The sequence below is a fragment of the Stenella coeruleoalba genome, assembly GCF_951394435.1.
Source record: "Stenella coeruleoalba genome assembly, chromosome: 19".
NCBI lineage: Eukaryota > Metazoa > Chordata > Mammalia > Artiodactyla > Delphinidae > Stenella > Stenella coeruleoalba.
Genome location: NC_137165.1, coordinates 18,644,962 through 18,657,831, shown reverse-complemented (window position 1 = coordinate 18,657,831; position 12,870 = coordinate 18,644,962). Strand labels below are relative to the sequence as shown.

General features: G+C 37.6%; 1 protein-coding gene across 5 annotated transcripts in view; it reads left to right on the top strand.

Moving 5' to 3' along the window:
- The window catches only part of MYO1D (myosin ID), a 350,547-nt gene that overhangs the window by 151,432 nt on the left and 186,245 nt on the right, over positions 1–12,870 (top strand). For all 5 annotated transcript variants that reach the window (XM_079905380.1, XM_079905378.1, XM_079905379.1 and 2 more), the window contains one exon: positions 5,076–5,283. In XM_079905380.1, coding sequence (XP_079761506.1) covers positions 5,076–5,283 — 208 coding nt within the window. The remainder of the gene's footprint in view (positions 1–5,075; positions 5,284–12,870) is intronic.

Below are 12,870 nucleotides of genomic sequence, written 5' to 3'. Positions count from 1 at the left end.
ATGGATGAATAAAACATTATGCTGAAAAGGAGTCGCCAAAGAGTAATTTCTTGATGCTGCCATTTACACGAAGTTTAAGAACAGATAGAAATCAGAGCAGTGCTTTGCTCTGGGTTGGGGGTTGACTGGAAAGGGGGAAGGGCAATGGGGGAACTCTTTGAGATTATGGAGATGATCTGTATCTTGATCGGCATGTCAGTTCCATGGGTGTACACACTTTTCAAACTTACTGATTCGTGTACTTAAATGTGTGCATTTTACTAGACATAAAGTTTACCACAATTAGAAAAATTTTTTTCTTAACTAGACTTCCTTTAAACAACTTAGTGAGCTAGAAGATCAAGCTGAAGACTTCTTCCAGACCTCATCACAAAGAAAAAGAGATGGGAAGTACTAAAGAAAGGTCAAGCTGCGTATAAGGTTGATCCAGGAGAGCCAGAAGCCATCTAACTGGAGCTCCAGAAGGAAAGAGGAGTCTAGGGGTCAGAATGAAAGAATACACTGAGTGTAAAACATATGAAGTTTTTAAATGAAACTTAAGTACATTATGTTCACTTTCAGAATGTTAGACATAAATAAAAATGCTTAGAGCTCCCAAGAAGAAAGGCAAACTACCTATGAGGCAATGAGACTCATACTGACATCAGACTTCTCATTAGCAACAGTCAGTGTAAACAAAGGAGCAGTATCTTCACGGTGAAGGGGAATGAAGTTTATGCTTAGAATTTTCTTCCATGCCAAGGTATCATTCAAGAGTGTGGGCAGAATAAAAACGTTTTCTGACATATATAGGCTCAGAAAGTTTACTATTCTGAGAGGGTCATAGACCCTCTGAAAAATCTCTAGAGGGTATACTTTAGCAAAAGGGAGAATAAATGCAGGAGGAAAATATGGAATGCAAAAAAGCAACATTGAACAAATAAGTAGGTAAAACTTTTTGTGAAATCTGAACAAGTATTGACTGTAAGGAGGAAAAAGAAATCTGTAGTAATCATTTGCAACAAAAATTAAAATAGTAGTGAGAAATATAGAGAAGTAAAGACTTTTGTACTCCTTATGGGAAGAATATAGATGTTAATTAACTAGACAGGAAAAAGTATGTATCTTTACATATTTAATTTCTCAGAATGATAATAATAGTAGTGCTGACATTGTCAAGTGCTCACACCATATGTACCCGGCACTGTTTTAAACAGTCTGCATGTAGTCTGTCCCTAAAGCCGACAACCAGATGAGGAGAGTGTGTTGCCGCCATTTTATGCAGATGAGGAAACCGAGACACACGAAGGTTAAGGAACTTGCCTCAGGTCACGGAGCCAAGTAGTGGTGTAGCCGTGTCTGAACTCAGGCAGTTGGCTCCTGAACCTATCGTCTTTAACAGTGCACCGCCTCACAACTGAATGTGCGGCTTTATCAGAGGAAGGAGTAAAATGGCATAAAGAAAACTCAGTCTGCCTAAGAGAAAATAGGGTAAAAAGCAACAAAGAGAAAGCACAATTAATAGAAAACATTAAATGAGAAGTTGAGAACATTGAAACATATTAATAATCACAATAAAAGTGTCAAACTTGCCCCTTAAAAGGCAGAATTGTGGAAAGACTGAAGTCTCTCCAGTTGATGACTATCTAAGTCGAGATTAGGTCCTCTCTACTAGAGTCATCTAGGAAGAGTGCTGGATGAGATGGTGGGATGTGCATCTGGGAAGATGGTCTATCCCTCCTCTGCAGGCTGTGTTTATTTGCCACTTTACATAAAATGAGTTTGTTCACATTGAAAAACTGACATTTTATTTTAATGTCATACTGATTGAACTAATTAACAGTGGGACATGGGGTAGGATGGAAGGTGTGTAGGACATTGGATGAATGTTTTCAGTCCTGGTGAGAGAAAAAGTAATATTTTCTGCAATGAGTTTGTGCTTTTAGATTCTGCAGATTTTTTGTAAGCTAGCTTTGAACCTAAATTTCTACTTGTCACTTTCATTTTCATTCTTTTATTGAAAAAGAGAGAGAAGGATTTTAAATGTACTGATAACCTGAAAAGCTGCTAAAGTCTTTCAGGGAGGTAAAACTGGTTGTCAGAAAGCAGTTGAATTTAGCTTTTTAATTTACAAGTTCAGGATGCTGGTTTGCTGAAGAACTTGGGGCATGCCCTTGACCGTCAGGAAGAAAGGAAGGGCGCCGTTACCCTGATGTGTTAGCTGAGCAGTGTGGCAGTAGGATTGCTTCTAGTTTCTGCAACATGCCTAAAACTTTAAACAAATGCCGTTACTCCCTGTTGACTCTTATTCTATCGATAGTTCTATAATGAATTTGGAAGTTTTTAGATTTTATTTCCTTTTTTCACGTGACGTCGCTTAATATTACCTTTCTCTTCATATTAGAACTCTTTGGTTTCTGTTTCTGTCTCTATCTGGCAAGTGACTAGACTTTTAAATGTATTTTCTTCCATTCTTTCATTCAGTAGCTGTCTCGTTCCTCATTGTATGGTGGACAACACGATAGGCACATGGCGTATAGCAGGGAACAAAACAAAATCCCTGCCTTCGTGGTACCCATAGACTGACATTCAACAGACAAGCACACAAATCAATATGATTACAAACTGTGATGAATGGTGTGAGGAAAAGAAACCCATCTGGCTGCCCTAGAGAGGAATAATGGGGGTGAGGGTTGATGGTTGATGAAGGAGAATCAAAAACAGACTATGGGGAGTCTCAGCCTTTCAAAGAGTAGATTAAAAAGCATTCCAGGCAATGGGAACAGCATATGCAAAGTCTCCAAAGCAAGAAAGAGGCAGCCGCATTACAGGACCCTAAAGAAGGCCAAGGCGACTGGAGTAGAACAATGAAAGCAGGAGAAAGTAAAAGATAAAGATGATGTGAGGCTCGTTAGAATACTGCTCTGGCTGCTAAATATGCAGAATGGGTTGAAGAGGAAATGGAAAACAGGTTAGGAGTCTACTGTAGTCAACTTGATGGTGGCGTATATTAGGATTGTAGCAGTAAAGATGAGAATAGTTGAATTTTAAATATATTTTGGAGGTGGAGTCAATAGACCTGATGATGGATTAGAAGGAATGATAGAGAAGAGAAGGGATCAAATATGACTCCCAGGAAACTGAGGACATTGAGGTAGGAAGGACTGAAAGAGGAATTTAAGATACCTTTAGGTCTATATAGGCATTGGATATGTGAGTCTGAAGCTCAGAACTGAGAACTGGGCGTGGGAGAGTAAATGCATGAGTTGAAAAATAAAGTGGATGGAATAGATGAAGCGATGTGGGAGGTTGTACATAGAGAGAAGGGGGCCTGATGTGAGCTCTGGGACATTCCAGCATTTTGGGCGTCCAGGAATGAGGAGTTGCCAGAAAATGAGATTGAGAAGAGATATCCAGAGAGACAGAAGGAAGCTAGGGAGAGTGTGCTGTTGTGGAAGCTAAGATGGAAATCAGGAAAAGAGAGAGACATCAAGAAGAAGGGATCAGATGCCCCTTAGATACATAGCATCTTAACCAGAAATGTGTAAAGCCCTAGGAGGAGAACATGAAGACTCCTGAAAGGCACGAAAGTAGACTTGAACTAATGGAATGATATCCCTTGTTCTTGGATAGGACAACTCAACATCAAAGCTAAATTTACTGAATGTAACATGGGAGCCCAATAAAAATACCAGAAAGGATTCTTTTGTTTTGTGATTGTTTTTCCCTGGAACTATGCAAATTGACTCTAAAGTTCATATAGAAAAATGAACACACAGGAATATCTAGAAATACCTTTAAAAAGGAAAAGAAGGAGAAAAGACCACCAGATATTAAAATATACTTATAACATCTATAATTAGACATTTGCAGTACTGATGGGGCCGAGGGACAGACAAAGCAATGAAACAGACCAGAAAGCCCAGAAATGAACGGAAGTACATATGAAAGTTTAGCATATGATAAAATGGCATATTAAATCAGAGGGAGAAGGACAGACGTTTTAGTGAATAATATCGGAAATAGCCTTTTGTCAAAAGTTGGATCCGTATCAAAATAAACTCCAAATGGACCAGAGATCTAAACGTAAAATGTGAAAACATATGAGTACTAGAAGAACCCGTAGGTGAATTACTCTGTGACCTGAACGTGAGGAAAGCCTTTCTCACTGTGTCTTAAGATTCAGGTGCAGTATGTGAAAAACATTACTAAATTTGACTACGTGTATTAAACAACTTTGCCCCAAGGGTGGAGGAGAAGTACTGCAGTAGGCAGCCTTCTAAGCTGGTCCCAGTGATCCCCACCTACTGGTATTCATGCCTGTGTAATCCCCTTCCTGTGAGTGTGGGCTGGCCCTAGTGAATTGCTTCTAGCAAAATGGAATGTGTCAAAAGTGATGGGATGTCGCTCGTGAGATTAGGCTACAAAAGGCTGAGACTCTGTGACTGCTGTCTTACTCACGGTCACCCTCACGAAGAAGCTGGTGTGACTGCTATCTTACTCACGGTCACCCTCACACTAACCTATGAGAGGGCCACGTACTGAGGAACTGTTGGCTGCTTGTACGTAGAATTGCAAATGATCTGTGTATTGACCTTATGTGCAGAACTGTGCTTAGTTTTCTTTTAGCGATGATACTTTATCTGAAGATCTGCTTGATGTCCTTTGAAGCGAGTCATATTGTTCATAAGTGACGTTTTGTTCCTTCCCCAGTCATTTACCCGTTCAAAAACCCATGACAGAGGCATCCTTTTCTTGTTTCTGTTTGTAAAGACAATGCTTCCAAGGTTGCCACATTACAAATAATATTTGCTGCAAGTTTTTGGCAAATAGCTTTTATTAAATTAAGGAATACCCTTCTAATCCTTGTTTAGTGAGTGTTGTATTTTATTGAAGGAGTGTTGTATTTTATTGAAGACTTTTTCTGTGACTCTTATCAGGCTAATGAAATTCATCCCTATTCCTAGTTTGCTAAGAAGTTTTTTTTTCTTTCTTTCTATGAAGCATCTTGAATTTTATTGGAGAGCTTTTCTGCATCTATTGATACCACATGGTTTTTCTCCCTTAACCCGTGCCCTGTTCTTTTTTTCATCCAGGTACAAAATGATCTCTGAATTCACCTGGCCCAACCATGACCTCCCTTCAGACAAAGAGGCTGTCAAGAAACTGATTAAACATTGTGGCTTTCAGGATGATGTAGCTTACGGGAAGACCAAAATTTTCATTCGAACACCCCAAACGTTGTTTACCTTGGAAGAGCTCCGTGCCCAGATGCTCGTAAGGATTGTCCTCTTTCTACAAAAGGTAATTTAATATTTTACATACAAGGATAAGGCCTTACTTTTATGTTCTTAAAGATGAGTTGAATGTTTTCTTTGATTCAAGATATGTTCACGATGGTATATTTTTTTGCATCTATGCATATCTTAAGAGTGTTTTCTGTTGCCTCCACACATGGAAAACTCACTGGGCTGCGTGAACTCAAAATTATTTTATCCTCAAAACTCTGAAGCTATTTTGTCTTCTGGTATTTAGAAACAGAGAGATGTCTGAAGCAGTCTGGTTTTTGTCTCTTGCAGTTAACTGAGTTGTTTCCCTCAGCTTAACTGCATAAAGGACTTTTTCTATCTTATAATTTACAAGCTTGGCCAGCCTGTGTGAGACCACCTCCCTCACCCATCACGACCCACCGCCAGCACTTGCCAAGGTGTGCGGTGCTGACTCAGCGGTCCTCGTAAGACCATGGTACCTGTCATCACTGATCTGTGCAGGGCCCCTTCTCATTTCATTCAGTCACTCAGGTATTTCTTTTTATCCCTCTTACCCATTTCCATACCTTCTGATTGAACCATTTTAATGTAAAAAAATTATATATGCATATAAAAAGAAATCGTGTTCCTCTAGGAGAATGTCCTTGGGATATCCATCAGGGGAAAGGTGGCTGGGTCATTGGATATATGTAGACCTAATTGGCGTAAGTAGTGCCAGGCTCCTCTCCAGAATGTCTGCCAGTTTGCACATCACCAGTTTGTACGTAGAGGTTACTATGTGCCCACATCCTTAGCTGTATCATCCAGGTACCTAAATTTTGCCAGACTAGTAAGTATAATGATATCTCATTGTTGCTCTACTTCCTATTTCTCTGATTACCATTGAATTTGAGCATCTCATTAAATGCTTGTTGCTTTTTGGGGTTTCCTGTAAACTGCCTGTTCATATCTTTTATCCATTTTTCTACTGTAATTGGTATCATTTTCTTGTTGATTAGCAGGAATTCCTTGACTATTTTAGACATTAATCTCTATTCACTTTAGATATCATACATATATTCTCCTGATGAACTTTCTAATGTGCTTTGTTGAAGAGAATCCTTAATTTTGACATAATCAAATTCTTTGATTCTTTTTTTCTTTTTTTGTCCTTATATTTTGTGCCTTGGAATTTTATTTAAGAGGGCTTTCCTTGTATCTAGGTTACAAAGGTACTATCCTATGTTTTCTTCTATGAACTATATAGTTTTACCTTTCACATTTAGGTCTTTAATCCATTCAGAATCCATCTATGTATGTGGTTCTCTCTAGGAATCCAGTTTCACTTTCTTCTATATGGTGAGGAAGTTTTCTCAATACCATCTAAATACTAAATAACCTGTTGTTTCCCTATTGATTTGTGGTGCCACTTTTATTATGTATGAAGTTTATATATATATACATATACATATATATGTATTCTGTTTCCGAGTGCTCTATTCTGTTCCATTTCTGTATCTGCCTCTTTTCATACTACTGCCACGTAGCTTTTATTGTAGTATGTTTTAGTATATGGTAGGATAAGTCCATCTTCTCTACTCTTCTTTATTGAGGTTGATTATTCTATACATAGACCTTTAATCTGTAATATAAATTTTAATCTGTGTTTATTGAGTTCTTTAAATTCGACAATACTTTTTATTAGGATTGCATTGAATATATAGGTTAATTTTAAAGGATTAACATTTTTATAATATTAAATCATCTTAAGAGTATTGAATAAGCTTATTTAAATAATTTTATTGACTTTTAGACTTAGGTCTTATGAACTCATAGTTAATTCCTAGATATTTTATTGTTTTTGTAGCTGCTGTGCTTTTATTATTGTGTTTTTATTATATTTTCTATGTGTCAATGTCGGTATAGAGAAGTAATATTGGCTTATGTTGGTTTAACTGTATCCAGAATGAAACGTTTCTTGATTCACATTTGTTGATTCTATTAGTTTTTCTGGGTAAAAGATTATATCATGTGCAGATTATAAAAGTTCCCTTCCAATTGCCAAGATGTTTCTGAGTGTTGGTCTCGTTCGTTTATTTTTCCTAGAACTCAGGAAAACTTTTGGAGTGGAATACTAAATTCTGTTTCATCTTAGAACAGTTTCCTTCTATTAATTGTTTTTTTTTAATACTGCTTTTACTCCGTTCTGTTTTCTTTCTCAAGACAGCTTGTAAATTTGCAAGGGGAATCTCTGTTTTTTGTCTGCTGTAGTGAGTTATTTTCATGCATCTGTTCTACTGTATATTCAAATCCTTACTTTTGATCTTCCCTACTTACCAGTGGGAGTTTTTGTTGTTGCAGATCTGATACTTTGTCTTTCTTCTTCATGCCTATCCAAGACATTGACCAGACTCAGGGCTTGGCCTCTCAGTTTGGTTGGGACAGTCCTGGTTTCTGACTGTGGTCTGTTGTAAATAGTAGGAAACCTTTCACTCTCAAAGTGTCCCAGCATGGGTAACAAATGATACAGTAGTCACCCTACCGTGAACTCACTTTCTTTCCACTCGTTGGCTGGTAGAATCCTCTTCTTAAATCTACATCGGCATTTTGTTGACTTCTTTCACAATTGTCAGTGTCCCACAGACTTTCACCTGTTGCAGCTCTGTCAGCCAAAGATGGGGCCCACCCTGTCCCTCCCCACCCCAGGGCCCAGCTCTTACAGAAAAGGTTGAATTCCAGATATACACGCCTACTAGGACTCGTCCTTTCTCAGTCCTCTCTACAGCACCTCTGCTTGCTTTCTGGTGAGAAATTACAATTTCTACCTAGAAAAGAGAGATTCTAAAAGACAAGGGATGGCTGCTTCAAAAACTATCACCTGCACCCTGGAGGGAAAGCTGTCCAGTCTTCTCTGTGGTGTAGATCTTGCGTTTCTTAACCATAAGGCAGTGAGTAGGGTATGACCTCCCTTTAAATTCTCAGGCAGACCATCCTAGAGCACGATATACGTGATCTACTCATTATGTTCTTCGAACCAACTCCACAGGCCATAAAATTAGTGAGAATTTCAGTTTCTGGGAAGAGGTCATCAGTCACCTAACTTTCCATGTGACGTGTTTTCAATTTTTCTGTTTCCTTATGGGAATGTAGTGTGACGCTGTACAGGCAGCATCAGGAGATGCTAATTTAAACAAGACTCCCCAACAATTGACTTTTTAAATTTCCTTTTTAAATAAAAATTAGCTTTGTCTTTTTTATTATATAATTAAAGTGCGCTCATTGTAAAAACAGATTCAAACCATAATGAAAAGTATAAGGAAATCCATGGGAAACCACCTAAAATCCCACCATCCAAAGGTAACACACCAAGTGTGTGAATTTTTTCCATTCTTGTCAGTGAGAAATGCTACCTCGTTTCTACTACTTCATTTTTTATTTTCATGACTACTAGCAAGGGTGTGTTTATTGGATTGCTTCCTCTGTTACTCATTTTTATCAGTGGCCCATTTTTCTGGGATTGTTTGCCTTTTTCTTAGGAATTTCTGGGAGCTATTATCTTTATGTGTTGCAGCTATTTTTCCCAAGCTGTCATTTGTCATTTGATTCTGTTCATGGTATACTCTTTGATGTGAAAGTTTTTCACTGAATGTAATGAAATATGTCCTTTTCTTTATAGTTTTTGAGTTTCTTCCAGAAAAAAATTATAGATCTGGGATTTCGTTTTATACATGGTGTGATGTAAGGGTCCAACTCTATTTTGTTCCAGGTATTCAATTCCATTTATTTAAAAAATTCCTCTCTTTTTTCCAATTTAAATTGAAATTCCACCTTTGATTACTATTAAATGCCCATATATGCTTGAATCTATTTCAGGACTCACTATTTTGTTCCATGGTCAGTTCCTATGCCAGAATCGTACTGTGTTTATTATAGTACATCTTAATAGGTTTTAACATGTGAGAACGTGGCTTTCAGTACCTGTTCTGTGCCTTAGTAGAGATTCAGTGTCAAGTTAGAAGAATCAGTGACGTTGCCTAAAACAAGAACCTCCAAAATTAATTGTTCTTAAAGGAATAAACTGTATAACCACAAAGATTGCAGAGGAGATACAAACTATGTTGCTTTCTGATTCGTAAAAAAATTTCTAGTTCTCCGCTGTCACCATCTAAACCATTAACCACTTGGTATCAAGAATTATGGATAATCCGTGATCTTGCTTCTCTTCATATACTTGGTCATATGCTTGACATTTTAGAGGATTTTTGAAATTGCTAGAAATATCTTTTTTTAAGAAATAACCCTCTAGATTTCAAAGAATTGTATTGGTTTTATAAGTACATAAGTAATAGCAATACAAGTTCATGTAGAATCGTGAAAAAATACAAATCCTTTTATAGTTTTAAAATGTAATTTTCTTTTATATTATACATAAATTTAAATCATAACATACCATTGTATAATACTTTTCATTATAATTTTACAAGTGTAAACACTTAATTTATGTATTTATAATAACTGACTTAGTCCTTAATATGATTTACTAGAGTTTCCTCAATCTGTCTGCTATTACTGGATGTTTGGGTATTTCCAGTGATACGTTCTTACAGGTCCCATTGCAGGGCACATCTCTGTTTACTTAGAGTAGTGCCTGACACCAAGTCCAATAATGATACCTGTTGTTATTACTACTGCTACTGCTATTACTACTATTAAGTATTTGTAAACATCCTCGATTATTTTCTTGGAATAAACTCATAGACACAAAATTGTTGGGTTAAAAGATGCGTACTTTTAAGATTTTCTATACCTGTTGTCAAGTGGCTTCCAGAAAGATTGTGCCAGTGTATGGTCCCACCAACTAATGAGTGAAAGACCTTGCCTCACTGAAGCACTGGATATTTTCATTCTTACAAATACCCTTTCTGGATGACCTAAAATCTGAGTGTTTTGCCTGAAACAGGCATACCTCAGAGATACTGCAGGTTTGGTTCCAGATCACCACAAATAAAGCGAATATTGCAATAAAGTAAATTACATGAACCTTTGGTATCCCAGCGCTATACAAGTTATGTTCACATAATACTGTAGTCTGCTAAGTGTGCAGTAAAATTATATGTAAAAAGAATGTACATAACTTAAAAACACTTTTATTGCTAAAAAATGCTAACCATCATCTGAGCCTTCAGCGAGTCATAATCTTTTTGCAGTAGTAACATCAAAGATCACTGATCACAGATCACCATAACACAAATAATAATAATGAGAAGGTCATCTGCAGACAGTGACAGTCTTACTTCTTCTTCTCCAATTTGGATTCCTTTTATTTCTTTTTCTTCTCTGATTGCCATGACTAAAACTTCCAAAACTATATTGAATAATAGTGGTGAGAGTGGGCAGCCTTGTCTTATTCCTGATCTTAGAGGAAGTGGTTTCAGTTTTTCACCACTGAGAACGATGAGAAAACCATAATTCAAAATGAGTCATGTACCACAATGTTCACTGCAGCACTATTTACAATATCCAGGACATGGGAGCAACCCAAGTGCCCATCAACAGATGAATGGATGAAGAAGATGTGGCACATATATACAATGGAATATTGCTCAGCCATAAGAAGAAACGAAATTGAGTTATTTGTAATGAGGTGGATGGACCTGGAGTCTGTCATACAGAGTGAAGTGAGTCAGAAAGAGAAAAACAAATACCATATGCTAATGCATATATATGGAATCTAAAAAAAAAAAATGGTTCTGATGAACCTAGGGACAGGGCAAGAATAAAGACACAGACGTAGAGAATGGACTTGAGAACACGGGGAGGGGGAAGGGATGAAGTGAGAGAGTGGCATGGACATATATACACTACCAAATGTAAAATACATAGCTAGTGGGAAGCAGCTGCATAGCACAGGGAGATCAACTCGGTGCTTTGTGTCCACCTAGAGGGGTGGGTTAGGGAGGGTGGGAGGGAGGCTCAAGAGGGAGGGGATATGGGGATGTATGTATATGTATAACTGATTCATTTTGTTATACAGCAGAAACTAACAAACCATTGTAAAGCGATTATACTCCAATACGGATGTTAAAAAAATAATGAGAAGGTTCGAAATATTGTGAGAATTACTGAAATGTGACACAGAGACATGAAGTGAGCAATTGCTGTTGGAAAAGTGGCACTGATCGACTTGCTAGATGCAGGGCTGCCATAAACCTTCAATTTGTAATTTAAAAAAAAAATCTGTGAAGGGCAATAAAATGAGGTATGCCTGTATTTAAAACATCATTTTCTAAAAAGCCCTGGATGTAGTACCACATGTTTGCCTCATTAAATTAAAAGAAATGAAGCTGTGTAGCCAGTGGGATTTTTTTTGTAAGATCATCTTCTCTTCCTTTCATAATATGCAGTTGCTTTACTTCCCCACACACCCTCTACACTGGAGCTTGTGTGTGTTCTTTACATCACATTTGAATGAGAAATCAAATAAGGTGGAATTTCTAGACAGCACTGAAGAAACTACAGTTTTCAGAATTACAGCTTTAAGCAAGGAGGTGCCAAGACATCAGTCGTCAGTTCAGCAGCAAACACATGGGGCTGTCAACATGTGTAATGATTGTTTTAAGTGTGTTGTGCAGCAGAGCTGTCCAAGCTGATTTCCTCTTAGCTTTTTTCCATCTTCATCCTGTACCTTCCTGATTTGGTGTTTCCTGTCATCCATCTTCTATACGTTGTATTCATTAATTCCCAGAAAATAAGATACTTACTTGTTGTGTGGTTGGGGAGATCCTGAAAGAAGACAGTAGTTTTCACTGTTAACTGGTAGTTAACCGTTAACTGATTTTTAATGAAACTATCTCACCAAATGCATTACAAAGCATCACGGTTCTCTAATATTCTGTACTCACTTAGTTTTAAATACTTTGCTCTCTCAGAAAAAGAGTGGGGGAACTTCCCTGGTTGTCTAGCAGTTAAGACTCTGCGTTCCCAATGCAGGGGACCGGGTTCAATCCCTGGTCAGGGAACTGGATCCCACATGCCACAACTAAGGATCCTGCATGCTGCAACTAAAAAAAGATCCCGCGTGCCGCAACTAAGACCCAGCACAGCCAAATAAATAAATATTAAAAAGAGAGAGAGAGCTTATTAAAAAAAGAAAGAAAGAAAAAGAGTAGGGCACAGAACCCCTCAAGAAACTCCCTTATTTTTTTGGTGCATGTATAGTTTTAAATGTATGTTCTCATCCTAGGGTATCATAGGACAAGATCAAAATCATCATATAAGGTGATATTAAAAATGGATTCTCAAAGGGAGATAGAAAAGTACTGGGAGACTTCATCTTTTGTGTGGCCATTACCAACAAATATGGAATGAGGTGATGGATTTTGAAGAGTGGATTTCTTGACCCACCTATAAGACAAATAGAGGCTTTTGTGAATTGTGTCTTCTTTTGGGGGAATTGGCCCTTTCTTAAAGGGCATCTATAATCGATTATAGACAGACATCTTAATTGGTCACTATGTTATGTATTTGGGCCAATTCAGATCACACAGCTTTGATCCTAGCTCTAGGAATAGATTTTATCCTTTCCAGTGTGCCATGTTAAGAGGCCAAGGCCCCTCCTCTGTCACGTACTGAAGGCTACTAA